General features: G+C 52.0%; 1 protein-coding gene across 1 annotated transcript; it reads left to right on the forward strand.

Moving 5' to 3' along the window:
* Nucleotides 1-840: 840 nt before the first annotated feature.
* On the forward strand, nt 841-15439 carry lrrc23 (leucine rich repeat containing 23; the record flags this gene model as incomplete). The annotated part of the gene is made up of 5 exons (XM_041182439.1): nt 841-930; nt 2348-2457; nt 6078-6331; nt 7354-7484; nt 15303-15439. Coding segments are annotated over exons 1-5 (722 nt in total), but the record flags the coding sequence as incomplete, so codon positions are not given.
* Nucleotides 15440-15828: the final 389 nt, after the last annotated feature.

The following is a 15828-nucleotide window of genomic DNA, read 5'->3' on the forward strand; positions in this document are numbered from 1 at the left end:
GGAGGAAGGAGGAGGGAGGGAGGGGGAGGGGAGGGAGCGGGAGGGATGGAGGAGGGAGGGAGGGAGGGGGAGGGAGGGGGAGGGGGGACGGGGAGGAAGGAGAAGGGAGGGAGGGGGAGGTGGACGAGGAGGGAAGGAGGGGGAGGGGGACGGGGAGGGAAGGAGGAGGGACGTAGGGGGGAGGGGGGAGAGAGGGGGGAGGAGGGAGGGTGCGGGGTGGAAGGGAGGGATGGAGGGTGGGGGAGTGGGGAGGGGGTGGGGGAGTGGGGAGGGAGTGGGGGAGTGGGGAGGGAGTGGGGGAGCGGGGAGGGAGGTGGAGGGGGGTTGAGGGAGGAAAGGGAGGGGAAGGGGAGAGGGAGGGGAGGGGAGGGGGCAGAGGGGGGAAAGGGAGGGGGAGAGCGAGAAGAGGGAGGGGCGTAGGGGGGGAGGGGACGGGGACGGAGGGTGTGGGAGGGCAAGGAGGAGGGGGAGGGGAGAGGAGGGAGGGGGCCTAGGGGAGGGGGGAGGGGGGAGGGGAGGGTGGAGGGGGAGGAGGAGGAGGGGGCGTAGGGGAGGAGAGGGAGGGGGACGGGGAGGAAGCAGGGGGGAGGGGGAGGGAGAGGAGGGAGGGGGAGGGTGAAGGAGGGAGGGGGAGGGGGGTCTAGGGGGAGGAGGAGGGAGTGGGGAAGGGGAAGGAAGGGAGGGAGGGGGAGAGTTGGAGGGGGGAGAGTTGGAGGGGAGAGGCGGGGGAGGGTAATGGGCTTATCCGAGTGACAGAAGGCGCGCCTGACCTCTGCCTCTCCTACCCTCTCTCCACCGGGACCAGCGGAGAGCAGCTGCCGAGCTGCCGTCGTCTAGACAATGTCTGAGGCAGACACCGACATCGAGAGCAAGGAAGATACCGAGTCTGGTAAACAGCTGTCAGGCAGCGAGGATGACAGAGCGGACCAGGTGCTGGGAGCTGGGAGCTGGGCCGCCAGTGCGCTGCCTGTGTCAGCGCCTGTCGGTGCTGTGTGTCTGTCAGCGCCTGTGCCTGTGCCTGTGTCTGTCAGTGCCTGTGCCTGTCGGCCTGTGTGACCGATGGTGCCTGATTGTACGTCTGCCTTGGTGGCTGTGTGTGTTAGGGTGTCAGCGCGTCTGCCTCTGCCCCATGCCTGTGCCTGTCGGCGCCTGTGTCGGCACTTCTGCCTGCGCCTGTCGGTGCCATGTGTCTGTCAGCGCTCGTGCCTGCGCCTGTCGGTGCCATGTGTCTGTCGGCGCCTGTGCGGGTGTCTGGACGATCGGCCTTGCCTGTGTGAGTGCCTGTGACTGTGCCTGCGCCTGTCGGTGCCATTTGTCTGTCGGCGTCTGTGCGATCGGCCTTGCCTGTGCGAGTGCCTATGTGAGTGACTGTGCGTGTGCCTGTGCCTGTCAGTGCCATGTGTCTGTCGGCGCCTGTGCGAGCGCCTGTGACTGTGCGTGCGCCTGTGCCTGCGCCTGTCAGTGCCATGTGTCTGTCGGCACCTGTGTGGTTGTTTGTGCGATCGGCCTTGCGTGTGACTGTGCCTGCGCCTGTCGGTGCCATGTGTCTGTCGGCGCCTGTGCGATCGGCCTTGCCTGTGCGAGCGCCTGTGACTGTGCCTGCGCCTGTGCCTGCGCAAGAACCTGTGCGAGTGTGGACCTGTGCCTGTGTGTGTGTGTGTGTGTGTGTGTGTGTGTGTGTGTGTGTGTGTGTTTGTTTGTTTGTTTGTTCAGGCCCCTGCCTGTGCGGTGCAATGTCTCTCATCGGAGAACCTCCCCTAGGAGCGCGGGACCGCGATGGGTAATGGGGACATCCCCCCTCTCCGCCCCCTGGGTAATGGGGACATCCCCCTCTCCGCCCCCTGGGTAATGGGGACATCCCCCCTCTCCGCCCCCTGGGTAATGGGGACATTCCCCCCTCTCCGCCCCCTGGGTAATGGGGACATTCCCCCCTCTCCGCCCCCTGAGTAATGGGGACATCCCCCCCCCTCTCCGCCCCCTGGGTAATGGGGACATCCCCCCCCTCTCCGTCCCCCTGGGTAATGGGGACATCCCCCCTCTCCGCCCCCTGGGTAATGGGGACATCCCCCCCCTCTCCGCCCCCTGGGTAATGGGGACATCCCCCCCCTCTCCGCCCCCTGGGTAATGGGGACATCCCCCCCCTCTCCGCCCCCTGGGTAATGGGGACATCCCCCCTCTCCGCCCCCTGGGTAATGGGGACAGCCCCCTCACCGCCTCCTGGGTAATGGGGACATCCCCCTCTCCGCCCCCTGGGTAATGGGGACAACCCCCTCTCCGCCCCCTGGGTAATGGGGACACCATTCCCCAATCCCCACACTCACCTCTGACTCCCATTCTCTCCCTGCAGCTCGAATGGAACGCCTTAACCATGGAGATCCTGTCGGAGAGCCTATCCCTACTCTGCAAGACAGGGACTGGACTCTCGCACGCCTATGTCCGCGTAGACCTGAAGGATCGGTGAGTGTGGGTGGGGTCAGTGCTGAGGGAGTGCCGCACTGTCGGAGGGTCAATACTGAGGGAGCACCGCACGGTCGGAGGGTCAGTGCTGAGGGAGAGCCGCACTGTCGGAGGGTCAGTACTGAGGGACAGTCGTACTGTCTGAGGGTCAGTGCTGAGGGAGAGCCGCACTGTCGGAGGGTCAGTACTGAGGGAGAGCCGCACTGTGGGAGGGTCAGTACTGAGGGAGTGCCGCACTGTCGGAGTGTCAGTGCTGAGGGAGAGCCGCACTGTCGGAGGGTCAGTGCTGAGGGAGAGCCGCACTGTCGGAGGGTCAGTACTGAGGGAGCGCCGCACTGTCGGAGGGTCAGTACTGAGGGAGCGCCGCACTGTCGGAGGGTCAGTACTGAGGGAGCGCCGCACTGTCGGAGGGTCAGTACTGAGGGAGAGCCGCACTGTCGGAGGGTCAGTACTGAGGGAGAGACGCACTGTCGGAGGGTCAGTACTGAGGGAGAGCCACACTGTCGGAGGGTCGGTGTTGTAATATTCTAATTTCCATCCCAAGGAGAGGGGGAATGAATAGTAAATATACTGCGTTTTACACAGGGTGATATTCGAGGAAGGGGGGGAGTGAATAGTAAATATACCGCGTTGTACACAGGGTGATATTCAAGGGGGGGGAGTGAATAGTAAATATACCGCGTTGTACACAGGGTGATATTCGAGGGAAGGGGGAGTGAATAGTAAATATACCGCGTTGTACACAGGGTGATATTCGAGGCGGGTAGTGAATAGTAAATATACCGCGCTGTACACAGGGTGATATTCGAGGGGGGTAGTGAATAGTAAATATACCGCGTTGTACACAGGGTGATATTCGAGGGGGGTAGTGAATAGTAAATATACCGCGTTGTACACAGGGTGGTATTCGAGGGAGGGAGGGGGGGAGTGAATAGTAAATATACCGCGTTGTACACAGGGTGATATTCGAGGGGGTAGTGAATAGTAAATATACCGCGTTGTACACAGGGAAATATTCGAGGGGGTGGGAGTGAATAGTAAATATACTGCGTTGTACACAGGGTGATATTCGAGGGGGTAGTGAATAGTAAATATACCACGTTGTACATAGGGTGATATTCGAGGGAGGGGGGTAGTGAATAGGAAATATACCACGTTGTACACAGGGTGATATTCAAGGGGGTAGTGAATAGTAAATATACCGCGTTGTACATAGGATGATATTCGAGGGAGGGGGGTAGTGAATAGGAAATATACTGTGTTGTACATAGGGTGACATTCGAGGGGAGGGGGGATTGAATAGTAAATATACCATGTTGTACACAGGGTAATATTCGAGGGGAGGGGGTAGTGAATAGTAAATATACCGCGTTGTACACAGGGTGATATTCGAGGGGAGGGGGGGATTGAATAGTAAATATACCGCGTTGTACACAGGGTGATATTCGAGGGGATGGGGGATTGAATAGTAAATATACCGCGTTGTACACAGGGTGATATTCGAGGGGAGGGGGGATTGAATAGTAAATATACCGCGTTGTACACAGGGTGATATTCGAAGTGGGGGGGGGAGTGAATAGGAAATATACCGCGTTGTACACTGGGTGATATTCGAGGGGGGGGAGTGAATAGTAAATATACCGCGTTGTACACTGGGTTATATTCGAGGGGGGGAATTGTGATGTGTCTGGATGCATTTGAAATGTATCAAATTCTCTGTCTCACTCTCTCACCATCCGTCCCCACTCCCCTCTCTCCCCCTGGACCCTCTCTCTCCATTTGCCTCTCCATCTCTATCTTTCTCTCTTTCTCTCTGTCCCAACCTCTGCCTCTCCCAACCTCTGCCTCTCCCAACCTCTGCCTCTCCCAACCTCTGCCTCTCCCAACCTCTGCCTCTCCCAACCTCTGCCTCTGTCCCACTCACTGTCCCTCTCTCACTCTGTCCCTCTGTCTCTCTCTTTCTCTCTGTCTCTCTGTCCCTCTCTCTCTGTCCCTCTCTCTCTGTCCCTCTCTCTCTGTCCTCTCTCTCTCTGTCCTCTCTCTCTCTGTCCCTCTCTCACTCTCCTCTCTCTGTCTCTGTCTCTGTCTCTGTCACTGTCTCTGTCTCTCTCTCTGTCGCTGTCTTTCTCTCTCTCTCTCTGTCTTTCTCTCTCTGTCTCTCTTTCTGTCTCTCTCTCTCTCTGTCTCTCTCTCTGTCTCTCTCTCTCTCCTCTCTGTCTCTCTCTCCTCTCTCTCCTCTCTCTCTCTATCTCTCTCTCTGTCTCTCTCTCTCTCTCTCTCTCTCTGTCTCTGTCTTTCTCTGTCTTTTTCTCTCTCTGTCTGTCTCTCTCTCTCTGTCTCTGTCTCTGTCTCTGTCTCTCTCTCTGTCTCTCTCTCTGTCTCTCTCTCTGTCTCTCTCTCTGTCTCTCTCTCTGTCTTTCTCTCTCTCTCTCTGTCTTTCTCTCTCTCTCTCTGTCTTTCTCTCTCTCTGTCTCTCTCTGTCTCTCTCTCTCTCTGTCTCTCTCTCTTTCGCTGTCTCTGTCTCTCTCTGTCTCTCTCTCTGTCTCTCTCTCTCTCTGTCTCTCTGTCTCTTCATTCTGTCTCTCTCTCTCCTCTCTCTATCTCTGTCTCTGTCTCTCTCTCTCTCTCTGTCTCTGTCTTTCTCTCTCTGTCTTTCTCTCTCTGTCTTTCTCTCTCTCTGTCTTTCTCTCTCTCTGTCTTTCTCTCTGTCTGTCTCTCTTTCTCTCTCTGTCTGTCTCTCTCTCTCTCTCTGTCTCTGTCTCTCCCTCTCTCTCTGTCTCTCTCTCTGTCTCTCTCTCTGTCTCTCTCTGTGTCTCTGTCTCTCTCTCTCTCTCTCTGTTTCTCTCTCTCTCTCTGTCTCTCTCTGTGTGTCTCTCTCTCTCTCTGTCTCTGTCTTTCTCTCTCTGTCTTTCTCTCTCTGTCTTTCTCTCTCTCTGTCTTTCTCTCTGTCTCTCTTTCTCTCTCTGTCTGTCTCTCTGGCTCTCTCTGTCCCTCTCTCTCTGTCCCTCTCTCTCTGTCCCTCTCTCTCTGTCTCTGTCTGTGTCTCTCTGTCTGTCTCTCTCTCTCACTCTCGCTGTCCCACCCTCTGCCTCTCCCAACCTCTGCCTCTATCCCACTCACTGTCCCTCTCTCACTCTGTCCCTCTCTCACTCTGTCCCTCTCTCACTCTGTCCCTCTCTCACTCTGTCCCTCTGTCTCTCTCTGTCCCTCTGTCTCTCTCTGGCTCTCTGTCTCTCTGTCCCTCTCTCACTCTCCTCTCTCTGTCTCTGTCTCTGTCTCTGTCTCTCTCTCTGTCTCTGTCTTTCTCTCTCTCTCTCTGTCTTTCTCTCTCTCTGTCTCTCTGTCTCTGTCTCTCCCTCTCTCTCTGTCTCTCTCTCTCTGTCTCTCTCTCTCTCTCTCTCTCTCTGTCTCTCTCTCTCTGTCTCTCTCTGTGTCTCTCTGTCTCTCTCTGTCTCTCTCTCTCTCTCTCTGTCTCTCTCTCTCTCTGTCTCTCTCTCTCTCTGTCTCTCTCTCTCTCTGTCTCTCTCTGTGTCTCTCTGTCTCTCTCTCTCTGTCTCTCTGTCTTTCTCTCTCTCTCACTCTCGCTGTCCTGCCTCTCTCCGCCCCGGCCCCTTTCCCAGTGGACTGACTGACATTAACGCAATCCGCTCCTTCATCCATCTGCGCTACGTCGACGTGTCGGTGAACAACCTGCAAGACATCAGCCCCCTGGCCAACCTCAGCCACCTCCTGTGGGTATGCGCAGACGAGAACTACCTGACCAGCGCCAAGATCGAGCAGCTGCCCTTCCTTCAGGTGCTTAGCCTGGCGAAGAATCGCATCAAGGACATGCAGGGCATTACACACCCCCTCCTCGAATCGCTAATCCTGACAGGTAAGTGTGTGTGGGACCCGTACCCCAGTGAGAGTCAGTGTGTGTGTGTGGGACCTGTACCCCAGTGAGAGTCAGTGTATGTGTGTGTGGGACGTGTACACCAGTGAGAGCCAGTGTGTGTGTGTGTGTCTGTGGGACCCGTACCCCAGTGAGAGTCAGTGTGTGTGTGTGTGTGTGTGTGTGTGTGTGGGACCCGTACCCCAGTGAGAGTCAGTGTGTGCGTGTGTGTGTGTGTGGGACCCGTACCCCAGTGAGAGTCAGTGTGTGTGTGTGTGGGACCCGTACCCCAGTGAGAGTCAGTGTGTGTGTGGGACCCGTACCCCAGTGAGAGTCAGTGTGTGTGTGTGTGTGTGTGTGGGACCCGTACCCCAGTGAGAGTCAGTGTGTGTGTGTGGGACCCGTACCCCAGTGAAAGTCAGTGTGTGTGTGTGGGACCCGTACCCCAGTGAGAGTCAGTGTGTGTGTGTGTGGGACCCGTACCCCAGTGAAAGTCAGTGTGTTTGTGGGACCGTTACCCCAGTGAGAGTCAGTGTGTGTGTGTGTGTGTGTGTGTGTGTGGGACCCGTACCCCAGTGAGAATCAGTGTGTGTGTGGAACCCGTACCCCATTGATAATCAGTGTGTGTGTGTGTGGGACCCGTACCCCAGTGAGAGTCAGTGTGTGTGTGTGTGTGTGGGACCCGTACCCCAGTGAGAGTCAGTGTGTGTGTGTGTGTGGGACCCGAACCCCAGTGAGAGTCAGTGTGTGTGTGGGACTCGTACCCCAGTGAGAGTCAGTGTGTGTGTGTGGGACCCGTACCCCAGTGAGAGTCAGTGTGTGTGTATGTGGGACCCGTACCCCAGTGAGAGTCAGTGTGTGTGTGGGGCCCATACCCCAGTGAGAGTCAGTGTGTGTGTGGTACCCGTATCCCGGTGAGAGTCAGGTCTATAAACGGGCTATGATGGAAGATAGTTTGTTGCATTATGTTCATCGCTTTGCCTGTCTGCCCCTTTCTCTCTCTTTCTCTCTGTCTCTCCGCTTAGGGAACCAGATTAATGAAATGTCCGGACTGGACCCCTCCAAGCTAACTCAGCTGCACTCGCTCGAGCTACGAGGGAACCTGCTGGAGAGCACAGCAGGACTCAACCTGCCCAGACTCAGGAACCTCTATCTGGTGAGCTCAACAGTCCGGGTGAGGTGATGACCTTTCCCCTTCGGCGGTGGGGTGGTGTCCCCCTTCCCCCCCCGCCCACACACAGAGTGTGGCGGAGTCCGGCTCACCGAACATACTCGAGGGGGAGTTAGACGAGGGGTCGACGAGGGAGTCGAGGGTTTGGAGGGCCCGGGGTGTGGCGGTGGTGGTGGGGCTAGGAGGGTGGAGAGAAATGAAAGGTCAGCACTGTCTGCAAGCAAAATAGCAGAGCGTGTTAATAGCAGAATAAAGGTCAGCACTGTCTCGAAGCAAAATAGCAGAGCGTGTTAATAGCAGAATAAAGGTCAGCACTGTCTGCAAGCAAAATAGCAGAGCGTGTTAATACCAGAATAAAGGTCAGCACTGTCTGGAAGCAAAATAGCAGAGCGTGTTAATAGCAGAATAAAGAGCAGCACTGTCTGCAAGCAAAATAGCAGAGCGTGTTAATAGCAGAATAAGGGTCAGCACTGTCTGGAAGCAAAATAGCAGAGCTTGTTAATAGCAGAATAAAGAGCAGCACTGTCTGCAAGCATAATAGCAGAGCTTGTTAATAGCAGAATAAAGAGCTGCACTGTCTGCAAGCAAAATAGCAGAACGTGTTAATAGCAGAATAAAGGTCAGCACTGTCTGCAAGCAAAATAGCAGAGCGTGTTAATAGCAGAATAAAGAGCAGCACTGTCTGGAAGCAAAATAGCAGAGTGTGTTAATAGCAGAATAAAGAGCTGCACTGTCTGGAAGCAAAATAGCAGATCATGTTAATAGCAGAATAAAGGTCAGCACTGTCTGCAAGCAAAATAGCAGAGTGTGTTAATAGCAGAATAAAGAGCTGCACTGTCTGGAAGCAAAATAGCAGAGCGTGTTAATAGCAGAATAAAGGTCAGCACTGTCTGCAAGCAAAATAGCAGAGCGTGTTAATAGCAGAATAAAGAGCAGCACTGTCTGGAAGCAAAATAGCAGAGTGTGTTAATAGCAGAATAAAGAGCAGCACTGTCTGGAAGCAAAATAGCAGAGTGTGTTAATAGCAGAATAAAGAGCTGCACTGTCTGGAAGCAAAATAGCAGAGCATGTTAATAGCAGAATAAAGGTCAGCACTGTCTGGAAGCAAAATATCAGAACGTGTTAATAGCAGAATAAAGAGCTGCACTGTCTGGAAGCAAAATAGCAGAGCGTGTTAATAGCAGAATAAAGGTCAGCACTGTCTGGAAGCAAAATAGCAGAGCGTGTTAATAGCAGAATAAAGGTCAGCACTGTCTGGAAGCAAAATAGCAGAGCGTGTTAATAGCAGAATAAAGATCAGCACTGTCTGCAAGCAAAATAGCAGAGCGTGTTAATAGCAGAATAAAGAGCAGCACTGTCTGGAAGCAAAATAGCAGAGTGTGTTAATAGCAGAATAAAGAGCTGCACTGTCTGGAAGCAAAATAGCAGAGCATGTTAATAGCAGAATAAAGAGCAGCACTGTCTGGAAGCAAAATAGCAGAGTGTGTTAATAGCAGAATAAAGAGCTGCACTGTCTGGAAGCAAAATAGCAGAGCGTGTTAATAGCAGAATAAAGGTCAGCACTGTCTGCAAGCAAAATAGCAGAGCGTGTTAATAGCAGAATAAAGGTCAGCACTGTCTGGAAGCAAAATAGCAGAGTGTGTTAATAGCAGAATAAAGAGCTGCACTGTCTGGAAGCAAAATAGCAGAGCATGTTAATAGCAGAATAAAGAGCAGCACTGTCTGGAAGCAAAATAGCAGAGTGTGTTAATAGCAGAATAAAGAGCTGCACTGTCTGGAAGCAAAATAGCAGAGCGTGTTAATAGCAGAATAAAGGTCAGCACTGTCTGCAAGCAAAATAGCAGAGCGTGTTAATAGCAGAATAAAGGTCAGCACTGTCTGGAAGCAAAATAGCAGAGCGTGTTAATAGCAGAATAAAGGTCAGCACTGTCTGGAAGCAAAATAGCAGAGCGTGTTAATAGCAGAATAAAGAGCTGCACTGTCTGGAAGCAAAATAGCAGAGCATGTTAATAGCAGAAGAGCAGCACTGTCTGGAAGCAAAATAGCAGAGCGTGTTAATAGCAGAATAAAGGTCAGCACTGTCTGGAAGTAAAATAGCAGAGCGTGTTAATAGCAGAATAAAGGTCAGCACTGTCTGCAAGCAAAATAGCAGAGCGTGTTAATAGCAGAATAAAGATCAGCACTGTCTGGAAGCAAAATAGCAGAGCATGTTAATAGCAGAATAAAGGTCAGCACTGTCTGCAAGCAAGATAGCAGAGCGTGTTAATAGCATAATAAAGGTCAGCACTGTCTGCACGCAGAATAGCAGAGCGTGTTAATAGCGGAATTAAGGTCAGCACTGTCTGCACGCAAGATAGCAGAGCGTGTTAATAGCATAATAAAGGTTAGTGCAGTCTGCAAGCAAAATAGCAGAGCATGTTAATAGCATAATAAAGGTCAGCACTGTCTGCACGCAGAATAGCAGAGCGTGTTAATAGCAGAATAAAGGTCAGCACTGTCTGCAAGCAAGATAGCAGAGCGTGTTAATAGCAGAATAAAGAGCAGCACTGTCTGCAAGCAAGATAGCAGAGCGTGTTAATAGCAGAATAAAGGTCAGCAGTGTCTGCAAGCAAAATAGCAGAGCATGTTAATAGCAGAATAAAGGTCAGCACTGTCTCGAAGCAAAATAGCAGAGCGTGTTAATAGCAGAATAAAGGTCAGCACTGTCTGGAAGCAAAATAGCAGAGCGTGTTAATAGCAGAATAAAGGTCAGCACTGTCTGCAAGCAAAATAGCAGAGCGTGTTAAAAGCAGAATAAAGGTCAGCACTGTCTGGAAGCAAAATAGCAGAGTGTGTTAATGGCAGAATAAAGAGCTGCACTGTCTGGAAGCAAAATAGCAGAGCATGTTAGTAGCAGAATAAAGAGCAGCACTGTCTGGAAGCAAAATAGCAGAGTGTGTTAATAGCAGAATAAAGAGCTGCACTGTCTGGAAGCAAAATAGCAGAGCGTGTTAATAGCAGAATAAAGGTCAGCACTGTCTGCAAGCAAAATAGCAGAGCGTGTTAATAGCAGAATAAAGGTCAGCACTGTCTGCAAGCAAAATAGCAGAGCGTGTTAATAGCAGAATAAAGGTCAGCACTGTCTGAAATCAAAATAGCAGAGCGTGTTAATAGCAGAATAAAGGTCAGCACTGTCTGGAAGCAAAATAGCAGAGCGTGTTAATAGCAGAATAAAGAGCTGCACTGTCTGGAAGCAAAATAGCAGAGCATGTTAATAGCAGAAGAGCAGCACTCTCTGGAAGCAAAATAGCAGAGTGTGTTAATAGCAGAATAAAGGTCAGCACTGTCTGGAAGTAAAATAGCAGAGCGTGTTAATAGCAGAATAAAGGTCAGCACTGTCTGGAAGCAAAATAGCAGAGCGTGTTAATAGCAGAATAAAGAGCTGCACTGTCTGGAAGCAAAATAGCAGAGCATGTTAATAGCAGAAGAGCAGCACTCTCTGGAAGCAAAATAGCAGAGCGTGTTAATAGCAGAATAAAGGTCAGCACTGTCTGGAAGTAAAATAGCAGAGCGTGTTAATAGCAGAATAAAGGTCAGCACTGTCTGCAAGCAAGATAGCAGAGCGTGTTAATAGCATAATAAAGGTCAGCACTGTCTGCACGCAGAATAGCAGAGCGTGTTAATAGCGGAATTAAGGTCAGCACTGTCTGCACGCAAGATAGCAGAGCGTGTTAATAGCATAATAAAGGTTAGTGCAGTCTGCAAGCAAAATAGCAGAGCATGTTAATAGCATAATAAAGGTCAGCACTGTCTGCACGCAGAATAGCAGAGCGTGTTAATAGCAGAATAAAGGTCAGCACTGTCTGCAAGCAAGATAGCAGAGCGTGTTAATAGCAGAATAAAGGTCAGCACTGTCTGCAAGCAAGATAGCAGAGCGTGTTAATAGCAGAATAAAGAGCAGCACTGTCTGCAAGCAAGATAGCAGAGCGTGTTAATAGCAGAATAAAGGTCAGCAGTGTCTGCAAGCAAAATAGCAGAGCATGTTAATAGCAGAATAAAGGTCAGCACTGTCTCGAAGCAAAATAGCAGAGCGTGTTAATAGCAGAATAAAGGTCAGCACTGTCTGGAAGCAAAATAGCAGAGCGTGTTAATAGCAGAATAAAGGTCAGCTCTGTCTGCAAGCAAAATAGCAGAGCGTGTTAATAGCAGAATAAAGAGCAGCACTGTCTGGAAGCAAAATAGCAGAGTGTGTTAATAGCAGAATAAAGAGCTGCACTGTCTGGAAGCAAAATAGCAGAGCATGTTAATAGCAGAATAAAGAGCAGCGCTGTCTGGAAGTAAAATAGCAGAGCGTGTTAATAGCAGAATAAAGGTCAGCACTGTCTGCAAGCAAAATAGCAGAGCGTGTTAATAGCAGAATAAAGGTCAGCACTGTCTGGAAGCAAAATAGCAGAGTGTGTTAATAGCAGAATGAAGAGCTGCACTGTCTGGAAGCAAAATAGCAGAGCGTGTTAATAGCAGAATAAAGGTCAGCACTGTCTGCAAGCAAAATAGCAGAGCGTGTTAATAGCAGAATAAAGATCAGCACTGTCTAGAAGCAAAATAGCAGAGCGTGTTAATAGCAGAATAAAGGTCAGCACTGTCTGCAAGCAAGATAGCAGAGCGTGTTAATAGCATAATAAAGGTCAGCACTGTCTGCACGCAGAATAGCAGAGCGTGTTAATAGCAGAATAAAGGTCAGCACTGTCTGCAAGCAAGATAGCAGAGCGTGTTAATAGCAGAATAAAGAGCAGCACTGTCTGCAAGCAAGATAGCAGAGCGTGTTAATAGCAGAATAAAGGTCAGTACTGTCTGCAAGCAAAATAGCAGAGCGTGTTAATAGCAGAATAAAGGTCAGCACTTTGTCGAAGCAAAATAGCAGAGCGTGTTAAAAGCAGAATAAAGGTCAGCACTGTCTGGAAGCAAAATAGCAGAGCATGTTAATAGCAGAATAAAGGTCAGCACTGTCTGCAAGCAAAATAGCAGAGCGTGTTAATAGCAGAATAAAGAGCTGCACTGTCTGGAAGCAAAATAGCAGAGCGTGTTAATAGCAGAATAAAGAGCTGCACTGTCTGGAAGCAAAATAGCAGAGCATGTTAATAGCAGAATAAAGAGCAGCACTGTCTGGAAGTAAAATAGCAGAACGTTTTAATAGCAGAATAAAGGTCAGCACTGTCTGCAAGCAAAATAGCAGAGCGTGTTAATAGCAGAATAAAGGTCAGTACTGTCTGCAAGCAAAATAGCAGAGCGTGTTAATAGCAGAATAAAGGTCAGCACTTTGTCGAAGCAAAATAGCAGAGCGTGTTAAAAGCAGAATAAAGGTCAGCACTGTCTGGAAGCAAAATAGCAGAGCGTGTTAATAGCAGAATAAAGGTCAGCACTGTCTGCAAGCAAAATAGCAGAGCGTGTTAATAGCAGAATAAAGAGCTGCACTGTCTGGAAGCAAAATAGCAGAGCGTGTTAATAGCAGAATAAAGAGCTGCACTGTCTGGAAGCAAAATAGCAGAGCATGTTAATAGCAGAATAAAGAGCAGCACTGTCTGGAAGTAAAATAGCAGAACGTGTTAATAGCAGAATAAAGGTCAGCACTGTCTGCAAGCAAAATAGCAGAGCGTGTTAATAGCAGAATAAAGGTCAGCACTGTCTGGAAGCAAAATAGCTGAGCGTGTTAATAGCAGAATAAAGGTCAGCACTGTCTGCAAGCAAAATAGCAGAGCGTGTTAATAGCAGAATAAAGGTCAGCACTGTCTGCACGCAGAATAGCAGAGTGTGTTAATAGCGGAATAAAGGTCAGCACTGTCTGCAAGCAAAATAGCAGAGCGTGTTAATAGCAGAATAAAAATCAGCATTGTCTGCAAGCAAAATGTCAGAGCGTGTTAATAGCAGAATAAAGGTCAGCACTGTCTGCTGGGGGGCACGGATGTTAGGGGATCAGGACAGGAAGCGACGGAGACAGGAGGAGGAACTTTCTCGGTGGGCAGTGTCTGGAACGCGCTGCCCCCGAGAGTGTGGGGGGGGTGGGTGGGTGGCAGGTTCAATCGAGGCGTTCGAGAGGGATCGAGATGGTTCACTGAAAAGGAAGGATGCGCAGGGTTATGGCGAGAAAGCTGGGTTTGGGGGGTGGAGGAGTAGCAAAAGCGGAACATGAAATGGAGAGAGTTTCAGGACTCTTGAGGGACGGAAGGATCTGGGTGTCCTGGTACGTGAATCAACAAGAAATGAGAACACAGATGCAGCAAGTCACTGGGAAGGCAAACGGACCATCTATTGCAAAGCCGGGAACTCTTGCCACAACTGGACAGGGGCATGGCGAGTCCGCAGCCGGAGTACTACGTAGAGTTTTAGTCTCCTTTCATTTATTACCCATACGTCCATGGGATGCGGGCGTTGCTGCCTAGGCCCGCATTTATTGCCCATCCCTGATTGCCCGTCATTCAGAGGGCATCTAAGAGCGGACCACGTTGCTGTGGGTCTGGAGTCCCTCAAGGAGGGAAACACTTGCATTGGAGGCAGCTCGGAGAAGGTTCAGTGGGTTGATTCCTGGGACGAAGGGGGTGGTTTGCTTAACATAGGAGGAACGTCTGAGGACTCTGGGTCTACACTCGATGGAGTTTAGAAGGATGAGGGTGGAGGGATCAGATTGAAACTTACAGAACACTGAAAGGCCTGGATAGAGCGGACGTGGGGAAGATGTTTCCATTAGTAGGAGAGACTCGGACCCGAGGGGCACACAGCCTCAGAGTAAAGGGAAGATCTTTGAGAACAGAGATGAGGAGAAACGTCTTTAGCCAGAGAGTGGTGAATCGATGGGATTCATTGCCACAGAAGGCGGTGGAGACCAGGTCGTTGAGTGTATTTAAGACCGAGATAGATAGGTTCTCGATTGGTAAGGGGATCAAGGGTTACGGGGAGAAGGTGGGAGAATGGGGTTGAGAAACTGATCAGCCATGATTGAATGGGGGAGTAGACTCGATGGGCCGAATGGTCTAATTTCTGCCCCATGTCTCCTGGTTTTCTGGTTAGTCTTATGAGGAGAGAATGAGCCTGTACCCATTGGAGTTTGGAAGAACGAGAGGCCATCTTATTGAAACATAGAAGATCCTGACCGGGGGTGCTCAACAGGGTGGATACTGAGAGAGATGTTCCCCCCCAACCCCGCCTCGTGATGGGAGGGGGAGGGGGATTCGAGAACGAGGAGGAGGGGGCGGACGCAGTGTCAGAATGAGGGGGTCTCCCGTTGAAGACGGAGACGAGGAGGAATCTCTCCTCTCGGAGGGTGGTCAGCCTGTGGAATTCTCTACCCCCCCTCCCCACCCCCCCCACACACACACACACACACACACACACACCCCCCCCACCGGGGTAGGGGGCCGGGTCAGTGAGTATGTCCGAGGCTGGGTTCGACGGTTTCTGGTCGACGAGGGAGTTGAGGGGGGGTGGTGGGGGTGACAGATGGTGGAGGGGTGGGGTGGGGGGTGGGGTGGGGGAGGAGGGGGCCGCAATCAGTTCAGCCAGGACCTTATCGCGGGACAGCACGGGCTGGAGGGGCTGAATGGCAGTTCCTGACTCCAACGTTCTCGGGATGCGCTGCTCAGTAAAGTGTTTGGTTACCTCCCGAACGGTCTGGGCCTGTCCGAAGCGGGGCGGGGAGGGTGGATGGTGCCCAGGTGTGTCCCCAGGGAGGGGGGAGGGTTATCGGAGCGTCCGGTGTAACTCACCCCGCCCCCCCTCCCTTCCCCTCCCCCGAACTCCTGCTCACCCGCGAACGCCTCTTGTGTTCCACAGGCGGGGAACAGTATCAGCAGACTGGAGGGTCTGGAGGCATTGACAGGGCTGCAGACCCTGCATCTCCGCGACAACCAGCTCGAAACCCTACGCGGATTCTCTGAGACCATGACCTCGCTCCAGTACCTCAACGTCAGGTAGGCAGAAGCAGGCAGTGCCGGCTCTCCCTCAGTACTGACCCTCCGACAGTGCGGCGCTCCCTCAGTACTGACCCTCCGACAGTGCAGCTCTCCCTGAGCACTGACCCTCCGACAGTGCGGCGCTCCCTCAACACTGAACTTCCGACAGTGCGGCTCTCCCTCAGTACTGACCCTCCAACAGTGCGGCTCTCCCTCAGTACTGACCCTCTGACAGTGCTGCTCTCCCCCAGCACTGACCCTCCGACAGTGCGGCTCTTCCTCAGTGCTGACCCTCCGACAGTGCGGCGCTCCCTCAGCGCTGACCCTCCGACAGTGCGGCTCTCCCTCAGCACTGACCCTCTGACAGTGAGGCGCTCACTCAGTACTGACCCTCCGACAGTGCGGCT

Source organism: Carcharodon carcharias (assembly GCF_017639515.1).
Source record: "Carcharodon carcharias isolate sCarCar2 chromosome 40 unlocalized genomic scaffold, sCarCar2.pri SUPER_40_unloc_7, whole genome shotgun sequence".
NCBI lineage: Eukaryota > Metazoa > Chordata > Chondrichthyes > Lamniformes > Lamnidae > Carcharodon > Carcharodon carcharias.